This window comes from Delphinus delphis, chromosome 15 (assembly GCF_949987515.2).
Source record: "Delphinus delphis chromosome 15, mDelDel1.2, whole genome shotgun sequence".
NCBI classification, from domain to species: Eukaryota; Metazoa; Chordata; class Mammalia; order Artiodactyla; family Delphinidae; genus Delphinus; species Delphinus delphis.
In genome coordinates this window covers 696,102-723,920 of record NC_082697.1, presented here as the reverse complement: position 1 = coordinate 723,920, position 27,819 = coordinate 696,102, and the positions used below count along the sequence as shown (strand labels likewise).

The window sequence follows — 27,819 nt, the reverse complement described above, 5'->3', positions numbered from 1 at the left end:
CCACGGCCTCCCTGTGGATGCAGCAGGACCAGGGTAGACGGGAGTGCGCGGGACGGAGGGACGCTGCTCTGGGACTGGAGCAGGTTGGTGACTCGCCTCAGGGCCAGCTGGACGGGGAGGGGCCACCAGGGGAGGCACCCAGGTCTGTGATCTGAGGATGACCTTGCCCTTCCAGACAGGGTGGGGGCGGGCTCAGCGGGGGCGGGCTCAGCAGGACCGGATGCACAGTGTTGGGCTGGGGAGGGGGTCTGGCCCCCCAGGGTCACAGGGGTGGAGGAAGGAAGGCGCTGCGGAGGAGTCCTGTTCACAGCCTTGAATTCTGTGGGGAGGGGAGGGGCCTGGCTTGGGATCTGGGGTGCCCGGATAACCTGTGCACCATCCTCTAGCCCATCTGCAGCCCCGAGGACCCCCTTGAGCTCCACTGCCCTGGGTGTGTCTGGGCCGGGGCTGGCCGGAGGCCTGAGATCCTGCACTACGTTCCCCTCTGCTCTGTCAGCAGAGGCCCAGAGGCAGCCCCCCAGGACCCAACCCCACCTTTGGGGCTCCCCCCACCTCACTGAGAGGCCAGCTCTGGAACCAGGGGGCTGGTTGTCCTGGGTGGCCGGTCCTCAGCCAGGACACGCCCCTCCTGGGGCCAGCAGGGGGAGCGGCACAGCTGGGGTCCTGCTCCAGCAGGGGTCCCGGTCCCAGCTCTGATGCCACTCAGGGCTGTGGGCAGGGCCGCCCCCCCACCTGGCCTTGGTTTCCTCCCCAGACCCCTTGGCCCTGACAGTGGCCACCCCAGGCTGGTCTAATGACAAGTGAGTGACCAGGGCAGCAGCCAGGCCCCGAGCTGGCCTAGCTGGCCTGTGGAGAGGGTCCCGAGGGCGGGACGCAGAGGGTGCGGGTGGGCAGACGGAGGGCAGCTGACCTCCCGATCCAGAAGCTCCCCCAGGCCTGTGGGATGCTGGCCCCTGGGGACAGGAGGGCAAGTGGCTGGAGGCCTCCGGGTATGGGCTCGGCCCCAGGCCTACACAGGCGCAGACAAAGAAGCTCTGGCTTCGAGGTCAGGAGGGGACAGAGGGACAGACGGACAGATGGCTGAGTGGCCTCTCCTCCTCCCGCAGGCCACACACCATGAGCATCCGTGTGTGCCCCCGCCTCGGGGTCGGCCTCTGGCTGTGGCTGGGTGTCACCCTGGGACTCGGCCAGGGACAAGGTGAGGACACGGGTGTGGGCTTCCTGTGGCCCCTGCCTGCCCCCCACCCCAGGCCGTACCTGCCCAGGGCACAGGTCCCCCAAGGGACCAGCCTCCCTCTGGCCCTGAGCCCCCAGCAGCTGCTATTCTGGGGGGACAGATGCTCAGGGGGCAGAGACGGGAAGAGGGGACAGCTCTGCCCACGGTGTCGCCCTCAGCTGTGGCTTGACCATTTGGCCTCGCGGTCTTTGTATTTCTTTGGGCTTTTTTTGTTTTCCGGTTGTTGTTGTTTGGGTTTTTTTTTTAACAGTTATTAACACACTGCGTGTGCATTTAATTCCCTCTTATATTAATATTTTTTCCATCACCCCCAGATGCCTTTTCAATGTGAAATTTTCAAAACAGCAGAATCTAGAGTAAAAAGTGATGCCCCGCCCCCAGGAGAGCCCACGATGCTGCCTCCAGCAGGTCCCTGCTCATTTAAGCTCCTCTAAGGCGCACATCACATCAGCCCCCTGCCCCCTGCGGGTAGCACCTTGGGCGGGTACACCCCATCCAGCGAGGGGACGCTTCTGCTCCCCACTGGACGTTCACAGTGTGTGCCTTTCGGGGTAACGCTGGTCGCAGTATCCTTTGTAACACCCCAAACCCGTGGGGGAGGGCTGCGTAGACTGACACTGGGAGGTGGTGTCCACGTCCCAGGGGCCGTCCGAGGCTCCACCCCTGCCGGCCACATCCCTGGCGTGCACCTGGCTCCCACGGGTGATGAAGGGGCAGGAGACTGCTGAGGGCTGGCCTCATGGGGGGCGGCAGGGGTGCATCGTGCCGCCACCCAGCCCGGAGCCCCAGCTCTGGTAACCGCCTTCTTACTGGTGGTGCATCTTCGAGGTTATACTTTTGCACGCAGGTGGTCGGGGCCCTCTGTCCTTGGGGCTCTGACAGGATCACCCCGAGGGGGCCAAACCACTAAGGAACCCCTACAGACACTTGAGTCCAGACAGCATGAGGTCCCTGCAGGCTCTGGGTAGACAGGGGAGGGCTAGGGCGGGGCGGGGCCCCACATCCACGCTGCCCTTCCCCGAGGGTGGCCCCGTGGGGGGTGCCCCTGGGTGGGTGCTGTCTCCCAGGCGCCCCACCAAGGCCCTGACGTGCAGACTCAGAAGGCAGCTGGGGATGGCCCCCAACATGCCAGGGGCGCGGGAGACAGAGGCTCTTCATGAGCTGGGCTTCCTGTTCACAAGTGGCTTTTCAAGGCCCCCGCTCCTGAGGCGTTCCTGCCTTTCAGCCCAGGCCCCAGGGATCAGCGGGGCCCGCCCAGCAGCCCGGCTCAGCTGTTCCCTGCTCTTAAGCGATCATTGTGTCTGCCGTGGGCTCCCCCCGGCCCTGCCCTTCCCCTGTGCCCCAGCTCTGAGGGGGGCCGCCAGAAGAAGCCCAGCTCTGTCCCCACTTTCCAAAACTAGCCGCCTCTGCCGAGGAGCCCCCGGAAGCCCGGGGCCAGGCTGTGCCTGAGGGCTGAGGCCTCGCTACCCCGTCCTCCCCCCAGGATGGAGCCCCCGGAAGCTGGGGGGTCAGGCTGTGCCTGAGGGCTGAAGCCTCGCTACCCCGTCCTCCTCTCAGGATGGAGCCCCCGGAAGCCCGGGGCCAGGCTGTGCCTGAGGCCTCGCTACCCCGTCCTCCCCCCAGGATGGAGCCCCCGTCCTCCTCCCAGGATGGAGCTCCCGTCCTCCCCCCAGGATGGAGCCCCCGGAAGCTGGGGGCCAGGCTGTGCCTGAGGGCTGAGGCCTCGCTACCCCGTCCTCCTCCCAGGAAGGCCAGGCCCACCCCAGGGCACCCCACCCTCATGGGCTGTGTGAGCCTGGTGGTGACCTTGGGGTCTGCAGCTGCGGGGACTCGGCGGGGACATCCGGGCGGGATGGCAGCTGCAGTGCTGGCTCAGTGCCCGCGTCTCCGGTGGGGCAGTTACGGTCACTCCGGGAGGCTGGCCTCAGTGCACGGGGGCGGGGGCCTCCCTGGACAGAAGTCCGCCCTCCCGGGTGCTGCCAGGCGGTCCCAGTCCTCTTCAGCCCCGGGTGGGGCCTCTTCTAGAGTTCCCCCAGGTGGGACTGGCCCCCTCTGACCCCTGATGGGGCCCCAGCTGCTTCGGGGCCCCCACAGCTGGTTGGGGCGGTTGCCAGGGGGCAGCCCTGACCCCCGTCCTGCCTTCGCAGCAAGCAGCCGCCTGAGGCTGGCGGTGCTGCCTGAGGACCGGCTGCAGATGAAGTGGAGGGAGTCGGAGGGGAGCAGTCTCGGCTACCTGGTGCAGGTGAAGCCCAGGGCAGGTAGGGGCCCGCGCCTCCCCTCTGCGCGCACTGATGGTGACCACGGTCAGCATGGCGGTCGCTGTGCCCGGCTCCTCGCGACTCTGCCTCCCTCCTCCCCCCCTGCCCCACTAACACGGGGAAGCCGTGGCAGGAGAGCGGGGCCCCTGGAGTCCCCACCGCCGTATCCCGCGCCTGGCGCACGCAGAAGGCGCTCGCTCACTTGGAAGAAACAAGGATCCTCCTCAAGCTTAGAGCTCTTAGGGCTCTGCCAGTGCCCAGCGCCAGGGCAGACTCACGGTATCAGAGCGCGTCCCACAGGAGGGCAGGCGGCAGAGGCGCCTGGCAACCCGACACAAACCTCCAGACGGGATGAGGGCTGCGAGTGTGAACAGCCTTTCAAAAGCTGAGGTTTGACACGCAGACGAGCCCACAATCGTGGGTGTGTGATTGCAGAATGGGTACATGCACGATGCAAAGGCAAACTGGAGCTCATGCCCTGGGTGAGGAGAGGCCCGTTCCGGTCTCCACCCCCTCTGCTCCCAAGCAGAACCCCCTTCTTGACTCGCCTGTGGTTTTCTACTATCTCAACTAAGCCAGATTTATTTACCTTATTTTTCACATCTTTTTTATCTTTGCTGATTTCGTGTGCGTCTACTTATCCCATTAGTTCCTGAGAGAAGTATTTTAAATCCCCCATCGTGACTATAGATACATCTTTCTGTGGTTTCTCACTAATCGTTGTTTTATACATTGAGGCTCTGATGTTAGGTGCATACAAATTCAGAATTATCACATTTTCCTAGTAGATTGAACCTTTTTCATAATGAACTATTCTCATTATCTCTGCGGTTGCAGTCTTTTCTTATAATCTCTTTTTTGTGAGATCAGTGTTGGTCCACCAGGAAGCGTTTGCACTGAAAACCTTTTCCCATTCATTTACTCAATTTTTCTTCAGCCTTTCATTTTAGATGCATCTTCTAAGAAGCATAGAATTTGTGTTGTTTTTATGTTACAATCTTTGTCTTCTAATTGAAACATTTTTCCACCTACATTTAATGAAGTTACTGATATATTTGGGTTTAAATCTACTATCTTCCTACTTGTTTTCATTTTGTTACACTATAATTTTTTCCTCTCCTTTCTTGTCTTTTTGTGGCACTGAATTTTTATGGAAAATTTTAAACACATGCAAAAGAAGAGAGCGTGATGTAATGAAGCCTCATGTTCCCAGAATTTAGCTTCAACAGTTATCAACGTACGGCCACTATTGTTCCATGTCTGTCTCTCCAACTCCTTCCTTATAGTGTATTATCTTAAGGCAAGTCTCAGACACTATATAATTTTGTCTATAAATATTTCAGTATGTTTCTCTAAAAGGAAGGACCAAAAAATAACTCTGGTACCATTGGCATACCTAAAAAGTAAAAATATTTCAGAACCATCGATAAATAATTTGTTGTGTTAAAAATCTTCCAGCTTGCCTAATAAATATCTTTTGCAATTGACTTCTTTGCACTGAGATCCCAACAGAGTCCTTACACTGTGCTGTTCCCGTGTCTCCGGTAATGTTCCAGCTACAACAGCTCTCCTCCTTTTCCTTGACACTTATTTGTTGAAGAAAGAAGGTCGTTTGTCCGCCAGAACTTCCAACATTCTTTGTTCTGCTGATGGCATCCCCGTGGTGCCACTTTTATTGCTCCCCTACCCCCGTCTGTCCTGAAGATTGACAGGTCCCAGAGGTTTGGTCAGATTCAGGTTTGATTATCTTTTGTTGACAACAATCCTTTATAAGTGGTTCTGTGTCACTCCTGCTGCACCACAGCTGGAGGCCCGCAGCGTCTAGTGTCTCTTTTTTGTGTGTGAAGTTAAGATTGATGGGTAGGTGGGGGACGATTGAGCGCTGTTTATCATCCCATGTCCGCCTCTGCTCAGTAGTTACGTATCCCTTTACTCCTGCAGTGATCACCCAGAGACCGCCGTGCCATCCTTAACTTATCAACGTGTAACATCCATGAAGGCTACGTTACCTTTTCCCACACAGGAGCAGCACAACTACATTTATCCCCTTTTCATGCATGTTAATCTATATCCATATTAAATCTCATAAAACATTTTCATTTGCGTAGTGTGTAAATTCGACGTGAATGTGGACCAGCTCACGTGTTTACCCTTTTGTTGTTCTCTTTTCCTTCCAGCATGTCTGGGGTTATTTTTCTCCTGCCTGAAAATGTTTCCTTTAGTAAGGGTCTGCTGGTTACACATTCTTGTGTTTTGGGGGGTTTTGTTTGTTTGTCTGAAAATGTCTTTATTCCGCCTTCATTCTTGAGGGATATTATTGCTGGGTATAGAATTTCAAGTTGGAACTTTCCTTCAACACTTTGAAGACTCCTTTGAACGTCTCTTGGTTTCTGTTGTTTTTCCTGAGAATTCAGTTATCAACCCAGTTGCTGTCGTAACGTCTTTTTCCCTGGCTGCTTTTGAGACTTTTTCCTCTGTTTGGATTCTCAGCACATTTAATCTGATGTTCGTGGGTGTGGGTCTCTTTTCTCCTGCTTCAGATTCACAGGACTTCTCAAATCGGTGTCTACTGTTTTACAGTTCTTTAGCTGTATCTCCTCAAACATTGCTTGTGCCCCATTCTCTCTCTGTATCTGTGCCTTTTACTCTTTCTTCTATATTTTCAATCCCTTTATCTCTCCATGCTTAACTTCGTGTTTTTTATTCTGACTGATCTTCCACCATTTATCTCTTCATTTGTGTGTAACAAGCTGTTAGGTCATTCTTTGAATTTCTAACATCATGTTTTGTGTTTTTCTCTTTCTTTTTTAAATTAAATTTATTTATTTACTTATTCTTGGCTGCGTTAGGTCTTCGTTGCTGCACACGGACTTTCTCTAGTTGCGGCCAGCGGGGGCTGCTCTTCGTTGTGGTGCATGGGCTTCTCATTGCGGTGTCTTCTCTTGTTGCAGAGCACGGGCTCTAGGTACATAGGCTTCAGTAGTTGTGGCACGCGGGTTCAGTAGTTGTGGCTCATGGGCTCTAGAGTGCAGACTCAGTAGTTGTGGCACACAGGCTTAGTTGCTCTGTGGCATGTGGCATCTTCCCAGACCAGGACTCGAACCCGTGTCCTCTGTGTGGGCAGATGGATTCTTAACCGCTGCACCACGAGGGAAGTCCCTGTGTTTTTCCATTCTAGAATTTCCATTTGGAAATTTCCGTTTGGCTTTTGCATTCAAGGATTCCTTTTTTTATGGTTTGATACCTGAATTCATAGGCTCGTCTTTTAAAATTTCAAACTACTTAGCATAGTTATTTGAAAGTCTCATGACTCCAGTATCTGGGAAATCTGTGGCTCTCTTTCTGTTGTCTAATGCTTCTCTTAACATTCAATCACATTGCCTTGCTCCTTCGCATATCCGGTTACTTTTTACTGCATACCAGACATTGTGACAACTTATAGAAATAAGTTATGGCCTTTGATAACATTGCCTTCCTTCAGAAACAATTTATGTTTGTTTCTGACAGACAGTGATGTGAACTAGCAGTTTTGGGTCATCTTCACTCTGTTTTAGAAGTTAAGATTATTTGAAGTTGGGCTTCAGTCCTTTCAAGAGCCAGTCTATCCTCATTAACCCTTGCTCCTGGGTGGAGCTCTTCAGTGTCTCAACCCAAAGAATGGCGGGGGCGGGGGGCACATGCCAAGGACTCACTTCCTCAAAGGGCCTGCCTGTACATCCCTCCCCTGTGCAGGCGGGCCCAGGAACCCAACAGACCTGGGTTTAAATCCTGGTTCTACCACTGAGTAACTGTGTGACTTGATTTTCCCACCTACAAAATGGGGGGATGGTTTTGTGAGAATTATGCAGCTCGAGTCATATGAAGCACCAACACCCGCGCCCTCCCGGCCTGTCCCACCTCCCCACATGGGGCTGGACCCAGGCTGGGGGCCATCCGCCCCGCAAGACAATGGACTATGGGGCGGGCGTGCAGGTCCTTCCTCTGTTATCCCCTTCCTAGCACCTGAGACCCGAGAGCCGCTAGGTGCTTCCTGACCTCTGACTGCAGTCTCTCCAGTCGGTTCCGTGACTGCCTCCCCTGAGAGCGTGGCAGTGTCTCCTTTGGAACAGTTTCTTTTTTTAGTCAGACTCACAGAGTCACAGTGGGACATGTTTGCAGGTTCGCTGTTGTGTGCCGTCCAGCCCCCTGCACACGGGCAGGTGGGGCCTTTCTCTGTGTGCAGCCCCCGTCTTCACACCTTCACGCTGTCCCCAGGGCTGTTGTGCTGGGCATCTGGAGGGCTTATGGGTCCTCCCTCTGGGGAGGATAAGTCCTTCTGGGGAAGCTTTGTAAAGGCATCTTATTCTGCTGCCGCAGAGATACATTCTTTCTCCATTTGTTACCCAGGAGGTCCTGGAGAGGGCAACAAAGACCTCTCCCCTTTTCCCCTCCCCCGCCCCAAGGGGAGGAGCTGGGGGAGGGGGAAGAGGAGGCGCCTGGAGGATTTTGCCCCTCCCTGACATACCTGCAGGCACACGCAGGACAGAGTGGGCGCAGCACACCTGCACGCACAGGTGCACACACGCGCACACAGCATCCACCTGGGCGGGCTCGACAGCTCTCCCCACCCCCACCCAGGGGACCTGGAGCAGGAGGTGATGCTGACTACCAAGACCCCCAAGGCCACGGTGGGGGGCCTGAGCCCCTCCAAAGGGTACACCTTGCAGATCTTCGAGCTCACGGGCTCAGGGAATGTCCTGCTGGCTCGGAGGGAGTTTGTGAGTAAGTCCCTCCGGGGGTGCATGTGTGCAGGGGAGGCTGGAGCTGAGCCCTGGCAGCCCCTCGACTGGGAGCCCCATGGAGCCTGGACGAACCCTCGCGGGGAGGGTTGTGTGCAGCCCCAGGCCTCTCTGCCCTCCCCGGTGGTCCTGACAGCCCCTCGCATCTCTGTGCAGTCAAAGATTTGAAGAGTAGCTCTGCGAGCAGGAGCAGCCGGAGGCCACTGGGGGCAGCCCTGCAGCCCAGCCCCTCCCACGAGGGGAGCCCAGACCTCGAGCCCCCAGTGGCCTTGGCCCCAAGCCGAGACCTGCCCACGCCTGGTGGGTCCAAGCCGGGGGACGGTAAGTGCCTGGGACGAGGAGCGGTCCTGAGCTTCCCGCGGATCCTCTCCATGCGGCCAGGACGTGCTTCCTCCATCTGACCTCACACTCCCCAGCTTCACTCAGGCTTGGCTGCCGCGCTCCTCGGTTCACTAAACCCACTGGGGCAGGTCATCTGCTCGGGGCGTCCTTGGGGCCCCAGTGCCTGGTCCCACCACCCTGACCCCTCTCAGGAGTCCCCCAGCCTGAGTGTGGCTGGGGAGAGGTGACACAGCTGTGGCCACCCCCCCCAGGAGTACCTGGTGAGGAACAGCCCCCACCCAGGGGCCCTGAGGGGGAGGCCCCTGCCCAGCGCACCCCAGACCCGGAAGAGCACAGCCACGCCAGGGCCTCGGCTGGAGGGAGAGAGAAGCCAGGTAAGATGGCCAGGGTGCCAGCCTCCGCAGGCTAGCGGGATGGGACCACAGCGCCGCACTTCCCTCGAGGCCCTGCAGGCAGGGCTGTGCCTCCCCCATCAGACCTGAGATGTCTCTGATTTTGTTTCTCCCATCAGACTTGGAATGGAAGAAAGTACCTCCTTCCTTAGCCTCACGTGGGGTCCTGGGGTCCGGGCCGCCTGCTGTCTCCCAGTGGACTTGAGGCCAGGGCCTGCCTCCCCCACTGGGGGGGCATCTCACCACACCTACCCTGCCCGGGAGCCTCAGGTGGGGTCTGGCCCTGGCTCTGGGGCTTGGCCTGCGGGCACTGTCTGTGCAAAACTCAGGGAGCCCCAGATCGAGGGGTGTGGCTTTGTCTCCAAAGAGCTCTTGGGTCCTTTGGACAAGCCCCCTCACCAAACAGTGAGGCCTCAGCCCAGAGCTGGCAGGGTGGGCAGCTGCCTGGAGCTGTCCGTGGTGCTGACGCAGCGACCCCGGTTGGCACCCCGTTGGGCAGCCTCTGCCCGCTGGGCCCGGGTGTCGTGTCGGCCGGATGAGGAAGGTGGAACCCCCCTACCCCTGCCATAGACAATCGCACAGTGACCAGCACCGCCAAGGCTGATGGAGGGCAGAGGTGCCAGAGCGGCTGGATGTCCTGTGAACCCTCTCTGGGGGGGCTCGGAGGGCCTGGGATGATGGGCTGAGTTCCAGTGCGGTTTTCTAAGTCTGGGGAGACCCTAGTGCCTGTCCCCCAACACCCAGCTGCTCACCTCACTTGAGACCGGAGTCCTGTGGCTCCTTACCCTCTACCTGTCCCGGGGAAGGAGATGCTGGGGCTGCAGCCCGCCTCCGGGGCGGATCAGGGTCCTGCAGCAGCAGCGGGTCTCGCCCAGCACCTCGCCTCCCTCCCCTCCTTCCCCAGCCGGACCCCAGTTCCGCTGCACGTCCCCCACACCCGTGGACATGATCTTCCTGGTGGATGGATCCTGGAGTATTGGTCACAGTCACTTCCAGCAGGTCAAAGACTTCCTGGCCAGCATCATTGAGCCCTTTGAAATCGGGCCAGACAAAGTCCAAGTAGGTAGGTCCCAGCCCTGCCCTGCGCCCCACCCGGGGTGTCCTCACAACTCCTGCCAGCCCCCAGCACAGGCGATGCTTGGAAAAGGGAGTGAGAATCGGGGAAGGAGACACGCAGCCTCTGGGAACTAAGGCTGAGTTCCCACCTGGACAGGCAGGGGTGGGGTCCCGACCTGCACTGGGGGGACAGCTGGCTCCTGGGGGGACATTGTGTGGAAAGCGAGGCTTTGCAGATGTGCCTCCCTGGTGACCCGGCGAGGCTGTGTGTGTCCTGCCCGCCTGCTGTGTGCCCACCCCTCCCAGCCTGACTCAGTACAGTGGAGACCCCTCCCCTTCCAGGCCTGACTCAGTACAGCGGGGACCCCCAGACCGAGTGGGACCTGAATGCCTTTGACACCAAGGAGGAGGTGCTGGCCGCCGTGCGTGGCCTCCAGTACAGAGGGGGAAACACGTTCACAGGTCTGCCTGGCCCCAGCCCCACCCTCGGGGTCTATTCAGGTCTTGTCCTGAGGTCGGCTGCCCTCGCGCCTTCCCAGATTTGGAAACGTGTGTTCTGAACCACGCCTGAGAGCTGTGTATTCACGCCTTTGCAAAGGACAAGTCCACCTCGTTCATCCATGGTGAACGTGGTGTGCTGGGCAGTCCTGCTGAAACCAGGAGACTCCTCTGGTCGGTAGAGGCCCCCGGGAGGGCCCACCAGTTGCTTGGGGGGGCCCTGCCAGCAGCAGCCCCCTCAGGGGGTCTCGCCCTGGCAGACCCCTCCCCCCACCGCAGGTCCCCTCCCTGTTTCCCGTCCTGGGGCCTCACTGCTCTTGAGAAGACAGCAGGGTGTGGGGCGCTGGCCCCTGAGTCTCTGGGTGCCTTTGAGGGAAGGAGAGGGGGCATCGCTGCCCTCCGGGCCCCCGCAGCCTGAAGGGGCCAGGACCAGCCTGGTGGGCAAAGCAGGGGGCCAGCGGCTGGTGGAGCCTTCGCGAGTGGGCAGGGAGGGTGCTTGGAGCTGCCAGCACTTTCTTCTCACTGCACCCAAGGCCTGGCCCTGACCCATGTGCTGGAACAGAACCTGAAGCCCGTGGCGGGTCTCCGTCCGGAGGCGGCCAAGCTGGTGATTCTGGTGACGGACGGCAAGTCCCAGGACGATGCCCGCACTGCTGGCCACATGCTCAAGGGTCTGGGCGTTGACGTCTTTGCTGTGGGTGAGCAGACCCCGGGCTCTCACGGGGAGTTTTCACAGCAGGTGGCTCCCACGCCCCCACCACCACCGCCCCCGGGGCTGCAGGTCTTGTGGCCTCTGAGCCCCAGCCCGCTGTCTGCGAATGGGGAGGACAAGTCCCTGCTCCGAGGCAGCCGCGTGAGTCGGCGTGGGCGGCAAGGCCGCTCTCTAATAAAGTGTCTGTAGACGTGTCCATGCCCCCTCCTGTCTGCACGGGCCCTGTGCACGGCCCGGAGGCCTTGCTCTGCTCCCTTAACTGGCCGGTCATTGACTCTGTTCCTTGGGAAGGAAACTCCAGACTTGGGGGCAGGGATTCCTGGAGGCAGAGACCGTCGTCCTCGGTGCCTGACCCCAGCCCCAGGGTGTGCAGGACGCCGAGGAAAGCACACTGGCCTCCCTCCTGGCCCCAAACCCACAGACAGCCAGGCAGGCATGCACAGCCTGAGGGGGACCTTCGGGTGTCTAGCCCCACCTTCACACCAGCCCGTCTCTCGCGGGGCCCGGCCGGGTGGCCCCGCTCTGGGCCTGTGGAGTCTTGGGTCTGTGGCTTGGGAAGGAGCCTCTGCCGGCTGGATGCCTCGCAGGGGCCCAGTGGTCCTGGCTCGCGACGGACAGCTCGCCCCACCCGCGGCAGGCGTGAAGAACGCCGACGATGCGGAGCTGAGGCTCCTGGCGTCCCAGCCTCTGGACGTCACCGTGCACAGCGTGCAGGACTTCCCCCAGCTCGGCTCGCTGGCCGGCCTGCTCAGCCGCCTCGTCTGCCAGAAGGTGCAGGGCAGGCGCCCGCGCAGCGGCCCAGGTGAGCGAGCAGGGGTGGCACGAGGGCAGGGCCGCCCATGCTTGGCCGCAGCCCCGCCAGGCCCCGCCCACGCGGTTCTCAGGGCTCTGAGGATACCTGGGGGAGCGTTGTCCTTCCCGGAAGTGGCCCCCAGGGGCGCAGGCAGAGCCACTGTCGCCAGCTGCCCCCTCCCGTCCCACAGTTACACCGGCCGCAGCCGCTCCGGCCCTGGACCCCCTTTCCGCTCCCACCGGCCTGGTCCTGACCCGGGTGACCTCCTCCAGCATCCACCTGTCCTGGACCCCAGCCCCGCGGCCACCCCTCAAGTACCTGATCGTGTTGCGGCCTTCTAAGGGCGGCGCCCCCAGGGAGGTGAGAGGGCCCCCCCTCACGCAGGCAGGGCTGGACCCGGGCCCACACGTGGAGGAAGAAGAGTGGCAGGGGCAGGGGGCTACCAAACCGCAGCCCCTTGCCCCCACAGATGGCCCAGACCTGGACAGGGACGCAGCCGCGCAGAGAGCGCGGGCTAACCCAGCCCTCCCCAGCCCGCGCCCCCCGCCCCCGCCCCGCCCACTCTGTCGCGGCTTCTGTTCCAGGTGGTGGTGGAGGGGCCCGCCTCCTCGGCAGAGCTGCACAACCTGACCTCCAGCACGGAGTACCTGGTCTCCGTGTTCCCCGTCTACAAGGCCGGCGTCGGTGAGGGCCTGCAGGGCCCGGTGACCACAGGTGGGCGAGGGGGCACCTGGGCTCAGGATTGTAAGGGCTGCCCCCGCCTGCAGCCTCCCCTCGGAGCCTGGCACCGGGGCAGTCTTAACCCGGGTGGGGCACACCCCCAGCCTGTGACCGAGACCGAGTCACTGGGCCTCTCCGACCCTGTGTCCTCTTCTGAGCACAGTGGTGTCGTTTGTGTCGTCACCCCGGTCGTGGCTGGGACCCAGTACTGCTGCTGCCTGCACTCTTGGGGCTCCCGCCCCGTCCAGCCTGCAGGCCCCCAGGGCCTGCGTGAGCCGCCCCCCAGCAGCTCTACTGAGATACACCCCACGACCCTCCCATTTACAGTGTACCAGTCGGTGGTGTCCGTCTGTCCCAGCATCGCACACCCAACACCTTAGCAGTCACCCCCAGTCCTCCCCTTCCCCACGGCCCCTGCCCACCCCTGATCTCTTTTCTGTCTCTGGGGTTTGCCATTCCTGGACCCTCCATATAAATGGGACCACACAGCATGTGGCCTTAAGTGAAAGCAGGGTGGCCCAGGGCGAGCCGGGACAGGGACTTCAGTTGTCTGTGCCCCCCACCCGCGCTGGTCTTCCCCCCACCGTGTCTCATCAAGACACACCTGGCCTGCGCTGCCTGAGACCCTCTGTCCCGCTGGTTTATGGGGCTGAATTCTGCCTGTGCTGCGTTTCTAAAGCCCCCCCACGCCCGCCCCGTCTCCCCCAGCGCCCCTGCCCCCACCCCAGGCGCTGACCCTGGCAGCAGTGATGCCCAGAGCCATCCACCTCACCTGGCAGCCCTCGGTGGGGGCCACCCAGTACCTGGTGCAGTGCTCGCCCACCTCCCCCGAGGGCACGGAGGAGGGGAGAGAGGTGCGGGGCCGAGGGGGAGGGGAGGCGGGGGAACCAGCCTGGGCCGGCGGGCGGGGGCGCAGGCAGGGGCCAGCGTGAGCCTCCCGCAGGTGCGGGTGGGGCAGCCCGAGGCGCTGCTGGATGGGCTGGCCCCGGGCAGGGACTACGAGGTGTGGGTGCGGAGCCTGCGAGGGGCAGAGACCAGCGAGGCCCAGAGCATCCGCGCCAGGACCCGTGAGTGCCCCGCCCGCAGACTGCTGCCCACTCTGGCTCCCCGCAACCTTCCACGGGTGGGGGACCCCGACCCCATCCGGTAGCCCCATCAGCCCTGGCCATCGCCCGCCATTCCCCCGTACGTGTGGGGCGGTCCCTGAGGCCTTGGTGTGCCCTGCAGCCGCCCTGGCCCCCCCCAGGCACCTGAGCTTCTCGGACGTGAGCCATGACTCGGCCCGAGTGTCCTGGGAGGGCACCGCGAGGCCTGTGCACCTGTTCAGGGTCAGCTACGTCTCGAGCAAGGGCGGCCACTCGGGACAGGTGAGGCCAGCCCCTGGCCGGGGCCGATGTCCTGGGCTGTCCAGGGGCATGAGTTGTCCATGGGGACCCAGCGCCCTCCGCCTCCCCCACTGGGCACCCTGCATTCAAGGTCGGTGGGTGTGGCCAGGTCTCCCCAGGCCCAGCCTCAGCCTGTACAGGGGAAGTGGAGGGCACCTGACACCACCTGGGCCCTTGTGGGCCCCTGGGGGCGGCAGACGTGGAACAAAGAACCGCACACGGGAGCCCTCGTGCATGTGGGCGGGGGGTGCGTGGCGTCACGAGAGGCGAAAACACCAGCTTGTTGGGCGGGCTGGTGGGCAAGACCCCACCCCCGTGCCATGGATCCTGCGCCCCGTCCCCGTCTCCCCAGTCTGGGGGTGGTCACGGGGCAGGCCTGGGTCTCCCGCTGGCAGGCGCTGCCCCCTCCGCAGCTGCCCATGTCCCCACCCCCACCCGCCTGCAGATGGAGGCTCCTGGGAGCGCCACCTCGGTCACTCTGGGCCCCCTCTCGTCCTCCACCGCCTACACGGTCCGCGTCACCTGCCTCTACCCTGGGGGCAGCTCCTCCACACTGACTGGCCGCCTGACCACACGTGAGTGTCCCCAGGCTGCTTCCCTCTGCGCCCCTGGACACTAAGATCAACATAGCTGCTCGGTGTCTGCTCTGTGCAGCACCAAGCCAGGTGAGGGCGGGTACTTGGGCAGGTGTGACAGTGGGCCCTGCGGGCACTGTGCGTGAAGACTGGGGGCCCCTCTGCCACCCCAGCCTCAGTCTCCCTCTTCCAGGGAAGGTCCCCAGCCCGAGCCAGCTGTCGGTGACAGAGCTGCCTGGGGACGAAGTCCAGCTGGAGTGGGCGGCCGCAGCGGCGTCCGGCGTGCTTGTCTACCAGATCACGTGGACGCCCCTGGGAGAGGGGAAGGCCCATAAGGTGTCGGGGGAGAAGACCTTCCCCACCCCAGCTCCCGGGGTTCAGACCCCCATGCTGCACCCTGGGGACATTGGCCCGCATGTGGCCCGGGCCAGGCCCCAACGTGTGGACACAACTCCACGGCTGGACACGCGGTCCCTCCTCTCCGCAGATCTCTGTCCCGGGGAACCTGGGCACGGCCGTCCTGCCCGGGCTGGGGAGGCACTCGGAGTATGAGATCACCATCCTGGCCTACTACAGGGATGGGGCCCGCAGTGACCCCGTGTCCCTCCGCTACACCCCCCGTAGGTGACCCCTGCTCTGCCCCAGACCCCTCGATCTGTGGGCCCCCGACAGGCAGTCCCCCGAGTCCCTGACCCTGCAGCTGGACCACTTGGGTCCTGAGCCGTCCAGGCAGGCATCCCTGGGATGGCCGAGGGTCCAAGTCACCTGGAGTGACACAGTGCCCAAGACGGTCCTGGAGCTGGCCTGGTGACCCTGTCTTGGCCAAGGCCACTGGGCAGCGTGGCGGGGCCGTGGAGTGGGAGGGTGGTGGACGTGGTGCAGAGCGGGGGACGTGCTGCCATCTGAGGCCCCCCCGCCCCTTGCTCCCCCGCAGTCAGCTGGAGCCCACCCTCCAACCTGGCCCTGGCCTCGGAGTCGCCTGACAGCCTGCGAGTCAGCTGGACACCCCCGAGTGGCCATGTCCTCCACTACCAGCTCTCCTACGCGCTGGCCTCAGGCTCGGGACCCGAGAAGTCGGTGGGTCTCCCTGGAGCCGGGAAGCCATCGTCCCTCGTGGGCCCCTGGGTCCTGGGCCTTGGGGGAGGCAACGTCCCACCCTGCCTGTTAAGGGGGCCACTCTTCCATGGCAGGACCCACAGGGAGCTGAGAAGCCCAAATGAGCAAAGACGCTCAGGTGACCATCTCCCCCGCACCCCCCAGATCTCCGTTCCAGGACCCAGAAGCCATGTGACTCTCCCTGACCTGCTGGCGGCCACCAAGTACCGGGTCCTAGTCTCAGCCGTCTACGGAGCAGGGAAGAGTGTGGCAGTGTCTGCCACGGGCCAGACGGGTGAGTGGGCACTAAGACCCCCAGGCCCCAGCAGACCCCAGCCGGACCCAGGACCCTGGCAGGTCCCCGGGAGTCAGGATGTGTGGGCCCTGTCACTCCTGGAGGCACCCTGCACTGCAGACCTTAGCGGAAGGAGATCCGGTCTTCACGCAAGACCTTCCTCGGTGTAGAATGCCAACCGGGACCCCAAGGGTTAAGGCCACTGCAGTCCAGCTGAACGCGTGCAGGCTGACGCGGAGGGGATCGCGGCTGTGGCCCGGCCTGCAGGTGCCCAAGGCTGGGGAGCGGCCGGTGTTCTCCTGGATCTGCGTCTGGGAGGCGCAGGGCAGACGTCCAGCCTGCAGGAGCAGGAAGCCGGACGCAGACCACAGACGGGGCGGCTGCAGCGGAGCCCAGGGCCCATGCCGGGCTGGCCCCACCCTCGGGGTATTGGTTGTCCCTGGGGTCCCACCACCTGCAGGCCAGGGCCCGGCTGAGAGGAGTCTTTTGTTTTGCTGCTTTTCTTGGGCAATCAGACGCTCGGAGTAGAAGGCCCTCAGAGGCCAGTTAGCCGACCGCCCCAGCTTCCCTCTGTGTCCCCTCCGTGGGGTTGCCTGGTTTTGGCTTGAATACCTCTGGGGACGAGGGCCTCACTACCTGAGGCTCAGCACCCTTCCTATCTTTTGAGCGGGGAGCCGCTTCCCGCCCTGAGGGTCCTAGTTTCTGCACGCACTCGCCTGTGAGCGATCCTGAGCGCCCACGTAGAGCTTGGCAGTGGGCAGGCCTGCAGAGCTGGGTCCCGGGATGGCGGTGCCCCGGGCACGTCCTCACACCCAGGCATCTCCCTGGCCCTGCCGCCTGGGGCGCATCTCCTCTTGCGTGCAGCCCCCAGTGGCAGCACCCAGCTGGATGCTGTCTTCCTGGGGGTGGAACCTGAGGCAGCAGGACACTGTCCCTGTCCCATCCCCGTCCCTGAGGTGTGGGGACCACAGGGCATGGTGTCCGGCCACAAGGGGCCCCTCCCCACTGACCCTGACCTCTGTCACCTCTCAGCAGCCTGCCCGGCCCTCCACCCGGATGGCTCCCTCCCAGGTAGGTCCCCCCACCCTGTGTGGCAGCTGCTTCCCACCAGCCCCTAGCCGCCCCTGCTCTGGGTCCTTGTCAGGGGGGTGGCCTGAGACTGGGGTCAGGCAATGCTGGAGGCCCGGGTCCTGCGTGGCCTCCGTGAGCCTCTGCTGACCAGAAACGGGGCGGGCGAGGGGCTGAGCCAGGGTCCCTGGCATCGCATCTTTACTGCTGTGGGTCTGAGACAGCCAGAGGGAAGGCTGACACGTGGGCCCCCGTGGTCAGGGAGACCTGCCAGGTCGGGGCGGTGGGGTCGGGCTGCAGGCGGGGGCCCAGCTTGGGGCGGGGTCTCCCGCGGGATGTCCAGCAAGCTGCTCAGCCCCGGCTGCAGGGCCGGCAAGTGGGGATGGGGGTGGGATGGGCGGGTCCGGGCACTGAGGGCCGCTGGGAGGCGAGGGCTGCAGGCAACAGAAGGGGCAGGACGGTGCTGCTTGCGTGTCCTCCCCCAGGCCAGGATGGAAGGAGAGGGGGAGGAGCAGGCCCCCGAAGGCCTGCGTCTCCCTCGCTGCCCCTGCTGCCTCCCCTCACCTGACACCTGGCTTTCTTCTCTGCCCCCTCCCCCACCTCCCCTCCCATCTCTGCTTGTCCCTCGCGCCCCACCCCTCCCCAGGCTTTGACCTGATGGCAGCCTTCGGGCTGGTGGAGAAGGAATACGCCTCCATGCGTGGCGTGGCCATGGAGCCCTCGGCCTTCGGCCCCATCAGGACCTTCACGCTCCTCAAGGACGCTCAGCTGACCCGCCGGGCCAGGTCGGGGCGGCGTGGGCCTGGGAGCAGGAGGGCACCCTGCGGGGGTTGTGGGGGGGGCGTCCCCCAGGCCCAGCGGCTGCACCCCAGAGCCAGCCAGGGAGCCTCCCGGGGGGACGTGGGCTCCGGGAATCCGAGTTCCACAGATTAATAAATCTCTTGTGGGCGGAATGAGGACACGGTTGGGGGGGGTCCTTCTCCCCATGTGGCCCAGGGATTGACCAAACGTGCAGACTTCTGGGCGGGGGCCACCAAATTTGTCTCCCTGAGAACTGCCTCCTTTGTGCTTTCATTTGATGCTGCGAATATCCGGGGTCTGTAAGAAACCACTGCTTCGTGACTCACCACGATCAAGGCTTGTGATGACCTCCGAGGTCTAATAGTTGCCCCACTTCGTATATGGAGGTGTCTTTAATCACTCATTGGAAATTCCACACGCACAGCATAATTTTTCTTAAGTTAAAATGTTTTACGTTGCAAAGGCAAATCACGTACTTTATAATAGAAATTTGAGCAATACAAAATGCAACCCTGGGGCTGCTAAGAGTGGAAGGGGCTCCTCCCTGGGTCAGGAAGGCTCCCCAGGAGGTGGCAGAGGGTAGGAGAGAATGGGAGAGGGGAGGGCGCTCAGGAAAAGGAGCAGCACGTGCCAAGGCCCTGGGGTCGCTTTGCTTAAAGAATTGCAGCCATGAGGCTGGGCTGTGTCTTCCAGGCCCTTGGTTATCCCAAGAGCAAAGGAAGGGCAAATAGGGAGGCTGCAGGCCATTAGGAGCGATTTTATTGGGTGACTCAAGACCCTGTTCCCTGCCCCTCCCCACCGCTGAGCACCAGGGTGGGCACGGCACCAGCACAGACCCCAGCTGCCCACCCAGTCTGAGCAGCTCCCAAGGGCAGAGCTGCCTCTGGGCTTGTGGGCTCCTGGCCCAGGAGACAGGCTCAGAGACTTTGCTGGGAGCCCTCGACCTGCACCCTCCCCACCCACGCAGAGACCCTGAAGAACGATCATCGTGGACACTGGCCGTGGTCCCTGCTGGGCCTTGGGGGAGCTGTTCCCGTTGAAACCTGACAGGCCCAGGCCGGGAGTCCTGCCCCTCACACTCCCCGCGTTACTCATGGGGAAGCTGAGGCAGGAGAGGCTCAGCCTGGCCCCAAGGACACCACTCTGCGGTCCCAGGGGTCCGGCCTCCTCTCAGGTCTGCGGTCGCCCCTGCTGTGTCCCCACAGCGACATCCACCTGGCCACCCTCCCCACGGAACACACAGTCGTCTTCCTCCTGCGCCTGCTCCCCGAGACGCCCCGCGAGGTCTTCGCGCTGTGGCAGGTGGCGGCCGAAGACTTCCGGCCCGTCCTGGGGGTCCTGCTGGACGGTCAGTTGGAGGGGAGCGGTGGGCCCCGGTCACTCCTCGAAGGCAGGGGCCACTGGTGCAGCACGGCCTCTGAGGCTTTGCACACCCATTGCGGCTCCACTCCGGTGCGTCCTCCTGCCTTTCGCCTGAGGGTCTCACGTGCTCCCTGCCCCGCCCCCCAGCCAGCAGAAAGTCGCTGACCTACTTCAGCCGTGACCCCAGCGCCACCCTGCAGGAGGCCACCTTCGACCTGCCCGAAGTGAGGAGGATATTCTTTGGGAGCTTCCACAAGGTCCTGGAAGGTCCTGGAAGGACCCACGCATGTGCCTCCCTGCCTAAGACCCTCCTGGCTGCCAGGTTCTGGGGCAGAACCCCATGGGGCTCTGCAGGACACAGGCTGCCCACCCCCGTCACCGTGGCTCCCCCTCTGCTCCTGTGGTCCCCTCCACCCTGGACGTCCTTCCCTTAATTTGGGTCAAAGAGCTTCCAGCCCTTTCTCCTGCGTCCCACAAGTCCCTGGGAGGGGCTGTGCGGGATGTCATTTGGTCCATTTCACAGGAGGGAAACTGAGGCCCCGCGAGGGGGGTCTCACGAGACTTGGGGTGGAGTCAGGATCCTGAGCCCAGGCCCCAGGGGATGGTCACCTGCCCGTCCCCGCTCTGGCCCTGGCCTGTGGGCGTGGAAGGGAGCCCTTCTTGGCCGGGGCCGCAGGAGACCTCCTGGTGTCTCCCAGGTGCACATAGCCGTGGGCCGCTCCAAGGTCAGGCTCTACGTGGACTGCCGGAAGGTGGCTGAGAAGCCCACTGGGGAGGCCGGCAGCCTGCCCACCACCGGCTTCGTCACACTGGGGAGACTGGCCAAGGCCCGGGGCCCCCGGAGCAGCTCAGCCTCGGTGAGCCAGACAACCCGGGGCTGGCGGACCCCCTCCCGCCCCCTGACCCAGCTGCGCCTGGCCGACCCTGCCCCTCCCCCCACCTGCAGTTCCAGCTCCAGATGCTACAGATTGTGTGCAGTGACTCCTGGGCAGAGGAGGACAGGTGCTGCGAGCTCCCGGCTTCGGTAGGCGGGCAAGTGCCCACCGAGGGCAAAAGATTCTGGGGGTAGACTGGCCATCCAGGTCATTGCCGCTCCAGGAGAAATCCAGACAGCCTTGCTGGAGGAGGCGGCCCCCAGGGCTAGAGCCGGAGCTCAGGGCGACTGGATGTGTGTCCTGGAGGCCCTGAGGCAAGGCAGGCTGGAGCAGGCCTGGAAGCTCCCAGCCCCAGGGGTGGCTGCTTCCACGTACTCAGGGCCACTGCCCTTTTCTGTGGGCACGGTTGTGGGCAGGGGTCCTTACCGACTCCCCTGGGTGCCCACACCGGGCTTGGCCATGCTGGTGGCCTGCAAGGGAGTGAGAGAGGGAGTCCTGTTGGGGGCTTGTGTCAGGCAGCTTGGGGGGTGGGCACCCAGGACCAGGTCCTCCCCCTCCCCACCAGCCTCCCAGGGGTGGGTTTGGAGGCTCCCTGGACCCTGGTGTCCGTGGATACCCTGAGCTCTAGGGTCGAACAAGAACTGAGGAAAGGGTCCATTTAATGGTGGGGGTCTCCTTTCTCCCAGAAGGATGGAGAGACCTGCCCTGCCTTCCCTTCTGCCTGTGCATGTTCCTCGCAGACCCCTGGGCCCCCGGGCCCCCAAGGACCTCCCGTGAGTCCAGCACCTCCTCCCTGGGGTGACCAGGGGCTCCTGGCATATCTTGCTGCCAGCAGTGATGAGGGTGGCCCTGCATGCCCCAGCAGCCGTCCCGAGGCCCACCACCCAGATGGGATAGACTTCATGAGTGTCCTGCCCGCCTCTTCCACCCCCCCGGCCCACAAGTCCCCTCCTGCAAGCCCCTTTCCTCTCCCGAGCAGGCCCCTCTCTGGTGTCGGAGCCATCCTTCCCCACTGGGGTGGGGGTCTGGGCCCAGCAGTCTGCAGCGCCGCGCTGGTCCCTGGCCACAAGTCGCAGCCATGCAGGCAGCCTCTGTCCTGGGCGCGCTGGGCTGTAGGGTAGCCCTGAGGGGCCTTTCCTCAGGCCTCCAAGGAGGCAGCTCCAGGCCTGGGCCCCGCTGTGGGGCAGGTCCAGACCCTCTGGCCACCCTGAGGCTCCAGGACCCGTTCTAGCTGGTGGTCCACAGACCTCACCAGGGAGGGTCCAGGGCTGGAACCCAGACCCGCCTGAGCCCATGAACGCGGTAACCAGTTGGCTGTGGGAGGGCAGGGTGGGCCAGGACGCCCTCGCCCCCGGAGCCCCTTCTTCTTCTCCCCCTAGAGGTGGGGACTGGAGTCCAGGGCTGCTGGGGAGGCCAGCGTGCAGCCCGGCCTCAGCCTCGCTTGTGATTCTGCAGGGCCACCCCGGGAGGGACGGAGCCCCAGGAGAGCAGGGCTTCCCAGGGCCCAGGGTGAGTTGTGAGGCATCCTGGCGGGGGGGTGCAGGACTGAGCCCCCCGCAGCCCAACCCCAGGCAGGAGCAGGGCCCCCCAACCGGGCTACGGTGCCCTCCCCGCGGGGCCCCAGCCTAGGGACCGCGTGGCGGGCAGTCTTGGGCATCTGGCCAGGACGTGTGTCCTCTGCCCTCAAGTGTGTTTCTCTCCCCAGTGGCTCCACTGGCTTTGAAAGTTGCTGGTGTTTTCTTGGACGCGTGGCCTCCAGCGCCCGCTCCGCTGGGTTACCTCTTCTTCTTCGCTCGTGGGGCTCTAGGTTTAACGGAAACACCTGTGCCCTGAGTTGTGACTGGTTTACCCTGTTGTTGTCTTTTGACCTGGCCGACCGTACGCGTCTCCAGGCAGATTTTAGGATCGCCTCTGTCTAGTGGACCGCGCGGGTCTGTCTCTACGGCTCCTGACTTCCCGCACCGCGGTTCGAGGCTTGTCTCAGTCTGAGAGGGCCCACCCGCTCCTGGTCCCTTCTGTCTAGTGGACCGCGCGGGTCTGTCTCTACGGCTCCTGACTTCCGCACCGCGGTTCGAGGCTTGCCTCAGTCTGAGAGGGCCCACCCGCTCCTGGTCCCTTCTGTCTAGTGGACCGCGCGGGTCTGTCTCTACGGCTCCTGACTTCCGCACCGCGGTTCGAGGCTTGCCTCAGTCTGAGAGGGCCCACCCGCTCCTGGTCCCTTCTGTCTAGTGGACCGCGCGGGTCTGTCTCTACGGCTCCTGACTTCCGCACCGCGGTTCGAGGCTTGCCTCAGTCTGAGAGGGCCCACCCGCTCCTGGTCCCTTCTGGTGCCTCTAGCACCTTCCGACACACAACGTGCTTCCTCCTGCCTCCCCAGACCACTGCCCTGTCCGTCCTCCCAGGGTTGGGTAGCCACAGCCCCCGCCAACTTCAAATGCAGCCTAATCACATCACGAGTTTCCACGGACCCCAGAGTCCAAACGGCTGCCTCAGACGCGGGTCCTGGCGTCCAGCTCCGCCCTCAGCTTCCCCCAATCCTCCGTCCTCTCTGTGTACGATTTTTGTGCCCCCTTTATTATTCAGTTATCTTATTTGCAATAGTTTTTTATTTTCAGATGGTTTTCTTGGAATTTCCTGGTTTAAATTTACATCACCTGTGAAAAATCACTTCACTGACTCCGATTTTTATTACACTCGCTTCTTTTTCTTTTTCTGTTTCTTGTTTATTTGTCTGGTGTGGTGACACTCCAGAGTTTGTCAGAGAACCGCGGTGAGAGAAGACGTCCTCATCTTGCCTTTACAGAAATGCTTCTGGTGTTTACCGGTTGAGTGTGGGCCTGGCCTGGAAGCTGAGACAGATACATTTTGCCTCGTGATAGTCAAATCCTACCTTATTTTATTAGGAGATTCTAAAAATCAAGAGCGGGCGTTAAATAAGATTGAGTGCCTCATCAGCTGCTGTGGACGCAAACAAATCGTTTTTCTTCTTGAAGCTATTAGTTTGGTGAATGATTTAATCTCTCCCACGTTCTGAGCCGCGCCTGCTCGCGTTAAAAGCCGGCTTGGTCACCGCGCGCTCGCTGCCCACTTAACGGGCCGCAGGCTTCTGTGCGCTCAGGTTTTATTTGGGATTCTCGCGTTGATATTCACAAACGGGAATGCCTGTGGTTTGCTTTAGTTTGGTGCATTGATATGCCTGACTCACATGACTATTTGAAAGCAGGCTTTGTGTTTTTAAACTGCAAATCAAGCAGTTTAAATGGTGTTAGTGTCGTCTGTCCCTTAGAGGTTTGGTAGAATGTGCTGGTGTCTGGAGTTCAGGGCTCTGTGCTGGCCCGTCCGGAGGCGGCCCAGCTCCTGGCTATACAGTGGGGTCATAGCAGGGCCCCTCCCTCCCAGAGTGGGCTGCGAGGGTGAAGATGCCTGTGACAGGCCTGGGTCTGGAGACCGTGGGCCAGCAGGAGGGCGGGGTCGAAGGAGGGGCCGCAGGACCGGTCACATGTCTTCTCAGCCCCACCACACACCCCCGTGTCTCCAGGGAGAGCCCGGGCCACCCGGACAGATGGGACCCGAGGGTCCTGGAGGTCAGCAAGGGTCACCAGGCACCCAGGGCCGAACCATCCAGGGACCCGTGGTAGGTGTTGCCTACCCCCCAGCACCCACCCCCCGGCCCTCTCCCCTCGCCCTCCCTCCCATCCCCCCGCCCCTCTCCCCTCACCCTCCCGCCCATCCATCTTCCCCGTCCAGGGTCCACCAGGGGTCAAAGGAGAGAAGGGGGACCATGGACGCCCCGGCTTGCAGGTAGTGGGTCAGACCACACTCGGAGCACCGGTGCTGTGTGCTCAGGACGGAGGTCTGGGGACAGGGCCTCCCCCTCCGGGTCGGACCTCGGCCCAGCCTGGCTGGCTGCCTCTGTTCTATTCCAGGGCCACCCCGGCCTCCAGGGCACCCCTGGGAAGGTTGGCGTCCAGGGACCAAAGGTGGGAGAGGAGCCTGGCCGGGAGGGTCTGGAGATGGAGGCTGTGGTGGGACTTCCTTCTCTGCCCCACACCCACCTCTCCCCCTATCCTGCCCCCGCCAGGGCCTGGCTGGTGGGAGGGGAGTGTCAGCCCACACAGACTGCCCGGGGCGGGGGCAGGCCCTGGGGTGGACCAGCCTCAGCCCGGCACAAGCACGTACCCCCGACAGTGGTGGGTTTTGGGGGTCACTGTGGGAGGGGCACCTGCCTCTGCCCCGCCCACTCCTTCCTTTGCCCTCAGGGAATGAGAGGCCTGGAGGGGACTGCTGGCCTGCCCGGACCCCCTGGCCCTAGGGTGCGTATCGTCTCCTCCGTGAGCCCCCAACACCACTCACCCCACCAGCCCTCCCCATGTTGCTTGGGGCTGAGCTGAACAGTGACCGGGGTGGCCTCTCGGCCCCAGGCTGGGGCCTTGTCAGCGGCGGCGCTGGGCGCACGAGAGTCCTTATCCCAGGAGCTTAGCAGCAGCGCCCGCCCGCCCCCGCGCCCCCCTCCCCGCTCCCCGCATCGGGCAGGTTGGTAGGAAACGCCGCCATTCCACACGCAGGAAGGTGCCTGGGCTCCCGGGTGGGCCTGGCTGGGGGACGTGGTCGGGCCCCCCTTTTCCCTCTCTGCCTCCAGGCCGCCCTGCTGGAGGGCTGGGGGCACGGCCGTTCACTCGGAAGCGCCTTCCCTCCCAGCCTGGTGTTCCTGGAGGTCAGAGCGGAGCTCAGGGGCTGGGAGCTACTCTGAGTTGGGGGGCCGGGGCCGGCAGCCCAGACCCGGCCAGGATCTCCCGGGGGTCGGCCTCGCTGGGTTCCTGGAAGGCCGAACTGCCCCTCCTGCAAGAAGCCCCCGCGGGGGGCCCGTCCTGCGGTCACACCCGGACTACTGGGACGCGGGTGGGGACGTATTAGTGCAGAACTAGCGACAACGGGCGGGACGTGCAGGGGTGCTGCCTGGGCGCGGGGTGGGTAGGAGGCACAGCCTGCAGGAGGCTGGGGACAAGCTAAGGCGTCCCCTGATAGCTTGTCTTAGCTTTGCTCTTGGTCCAGAGCAGGCGGGACTGAAGGGAGGGACCCCCGCACCGGAGCTGCAGCCAAACCGGAACCCCCGCCTTTGCAGGGCTTCCAGGGCACGGCGGGGGCCAGAGGCAGCATTGGGGAGCGAGGACCCCCGGGGCCTGTGGGGCCCACGGTAAGCCCCTCCCTACCCAGCCCATCCGCCCGACAGCAAGGGGGGCGTCACATGTGTGCAGACTTGTCCCCGCTGACCGCTCAGGGTGTCCTGCGACTGGCACGTTGGTAGAGCGAGGCCGGCACTAAGCTCGCAGGGGAGAGAGCCCAGGCTACCCCCTGCCCGGCCCAACACAGACAAGGTGGGGGGCAGGTGAGGGGACGTGGGCTCTGGGGGCCGGGGAGGGGCAGACCTGGGCCTGCAGGCTGGGTGGGGCCCAGGGGGCAGGGAAGCTCCCTCTCGCAGCGGGAGAGGTGGGTCCTCTGTCCTCTGGGGACTCCTGGGATGAGTCCCGCATGAAGCCTTCGGTTGGGGGGCGCGCTGGGCGGGCGGCCACGGGGTCCAGATGCTTCTCCTTTTCCTCCCACTCAGGGGCTGCCGGGGCCCAAGGGGGAGCGAGGAGAGAAGGTGAGTGTGGGGAGTCTGGGGTCTGGGCCGTCCCTGGGGAAGCACAGGGAGGCACTGACTCGGGCTGCTCAATCCACTGGCCACGTGGCCCGTCCTCCCTTCCAGGGCGAGCCACAGTCCTTGGCCACCATCTACCAGCTCGTGGGCCAGGCCTGCGAGTCCGCCATCCAGAGTGAGTGGCCCAGCCTCCCGTGAGGACCCCAGAGCCTCCGCCTTCACCCGGGAGGGAAGGGACGCCCGGCGCCCGGTCGTTAGCGAACCCAGCCTTGCGGCCGTTCTCCTGGGCCACGTGCCTCGGACCAAGGCAGGGAGCGAGGGAAGGTCTCCCTGCCCCGCCCCCTCTGACCATCCTCCCCCGCAGCGCACCTGCTGAAGCTCCACGCCTGCACCCACGAGAGCACCCGGCCCCCCATGCCCATCTTGGAGGCCCCCAGGGCCTTTGGCACGCACAGAGAGGCCCGGCTCCCCGGAGAAGTGGGGCACGGTGGCCCCCGCCCAGAGGACAGAGGTATTGGCCCCCGTGGGGAAGGGTCTCCCCCAGTCCTGGGGCCGGTGGCTCTGTGTGGCCCTCCTCCCCCAGGTGATGGGTGGGGAGACAGGCCCCCTGAACCCACACAGAACTGGGGCTGCCTGGCTGCCTGGGGCCCTCGAAACAGCCCCTTCCCCAACTTCCCAGCAAGCCTGAGCTTAGGGCCTCCTCCCCAGCCTCTGGTCCCCTCCCTCCCGTCCCTGATCCGTCCCCCTCTCCTTGGCTGCCTCAGCGGGAGGCTTGGTCCAGTGACCTTGTTGTAATGAGTCCGCCCATCTGACTGGGGCTGCGGCGCTGTTCACGGCTCAGATGCTGATGCTGAGATGGATGGAGAAGTTGATGAGGGGAGACGGAGCTTGTGGCCTCGATGGGGAGGAAGGAGACGGCTGGGGGTGGGATGTGGCGGCTGGGAGGACAGTTCTGCACCGAGGGCGGGGGGTGGACGGGGATGGGTGGAGAAGGGACTCCCCCGACTGCACCCACCACAGTCCCCCAGACATTGTCTTTGCTGTACGTGCCCCCCGTTTGTACCTGCCGTCCAAAGCTGGCAGGCGCTGTCATGATGCCCACCCCAGCCCCCTCCCCCATCCCCACCGCACACTAAACCCCGGCCTCTGAGACAATGATCAGTGCCTGTTTGAGGTCAGGGACCCCCGACCCTAAGCTTCCAGCCTCAGCTTGAAGGCTGGACCCGCTGCCCCCAGGACCCGCCTTCCCCAGGTCAGCATAGGCCCCTCGAGAAGGAAAAGCACTGCCGCCTGCACCCCTTGGGCCGGCACATCCCTCCTGCCCCTCAGCTGAGCCTGGAGCCCTCAGTCGGACAGGCAGCCCTGGGCCGCAGCGGGGGGCGGTGGGGGGTGGGAGCAGCGGGGAGCGTCGTGCAGGTGCCAGAGAAGCAACTGGGGCGGGCGCAGTGGGGCGTGTGGGGGCCTCGGGGGAGCCGGCAGGACTGAGGTGGGTGCGGGAGACCGAAGCTGGCCCAGTGGGAACCCAGGGAGGCCCTGGTGGGGGTCAGCACCACAGTGGACACCCGGCCGGGGCAGGGGCCCAGGGGGCAGCGTCCTGAGGGGCGGGTCTGTGCAGACCCGGGACCCAGGGGCCTGGTCCACGCAGCTGCGCAGGCCGGGCGTTGCTTCCTGACGGCTGTCAGCTGTCCGCCGCCTCCCCCAGACCCGCCCACCCTTTCCTCCTGCCAGGACGGTCGCCCTGCTGCCCCGAGTGAGCCCGAACGTCCCCCCACCGGATCCCGGACACCGAGCGCAGCTGGAGAAGAGGGTCTGGAGGCGGAAGGAGGGGAGGCAGAGGCCGGGCCCGGGAACCGTTCCTCTGTGCGCTTCCTGTTCAGATAAACCACGTGTACTTGTCAAGGAGGGTGCTGCTCATTGGCGGGGCCCCACGTCCACCCCG

The 27,819-nt window shown here is 63.3% G+C and overlaps 1 protein-coding gene across 1 annotated transcript; it reads left to right on the top strand.

Annotated features, from left to right (window-relative positions):
- Nucleotides 1–42: 42 nt before the first annotated feature.
- COL20A1 (collagen type XX alpha 1 chain) lies at nt 43–27,757 on the top strand. The gene is made up of 35 exons (XM_060032616.1): nt 43–83; nt 1,107–1,198; nt 3,385–3,495; nt 8,113–8,256; nt 8,430–8,573; nt 9,912–10,070; nt 10,406–10,525; nt 11,095–11,259; nt 11,911–12,075; nt 12,257–12,426; nt 12,651–12,780; nt 13,495–13,640; nt 13,730–13,853; nt 14,014–14,153; nt 14,617–14,746; nt 14,940–15,082; nt 15,234–15,370; nt 15,691–15,823; nt 16,007–16,136; nt 17,172–17,207; nt 17,851–17,989; nt 19,211–19,353; nt 19,515–19,624; nt 20,066–20,224; nt 20,314–20,391; nt 20,929–21,015; nt 21,698–21,751; nt 23,990–24,043; nt 24,169–24,222; nt 24,502–24,555; nt 25,365–25,436; nt 25,848–25,883; nt 25,989–26,037; nt 26,245–26,391; nt 27,609–27,757. The coding sequence occupies exons 2-35, from the start codon at nt 1,117–1,119 to the stop codon at nt 27,632–27,634; spliced, it is 3,771 nt and encodes a 1,256-aa protein (XP_059888599.1). The 5' UTR covers nt 43–83; nt 1,107–1,116; the 3' UTR covers nt 27,635–27,757.
- Nucleotides 27,758–27,819: the final 62 nt, after the last annotated feature.

Excerpts from the sequence above, each read along its gene's own strand:
- COL20A1 (XM_060032616.1), top strand. The coding sequence starts at position 1,117 with ATGAGCATCCGTGTGTGCCCCCGCCTCGGGGTCGGCCTCTGGCTGTGG. Across the intron at positions 15,371-15,690 it reads CTCCGCTACACCCCCCGTAG|CCCACCCTCCAACCTGGCCC; the intron begins GTGACCCCTGCT and ends AGTCAGCTGGAG. Across the intron at positions 19,625-20,065 it reads TCTTTGGGAGCTTCCACAAG|GTGCACATAGCCGTGGGCCG; the intron begins GTCCTGGAAGGT and ends GGTGTCTCCCAG.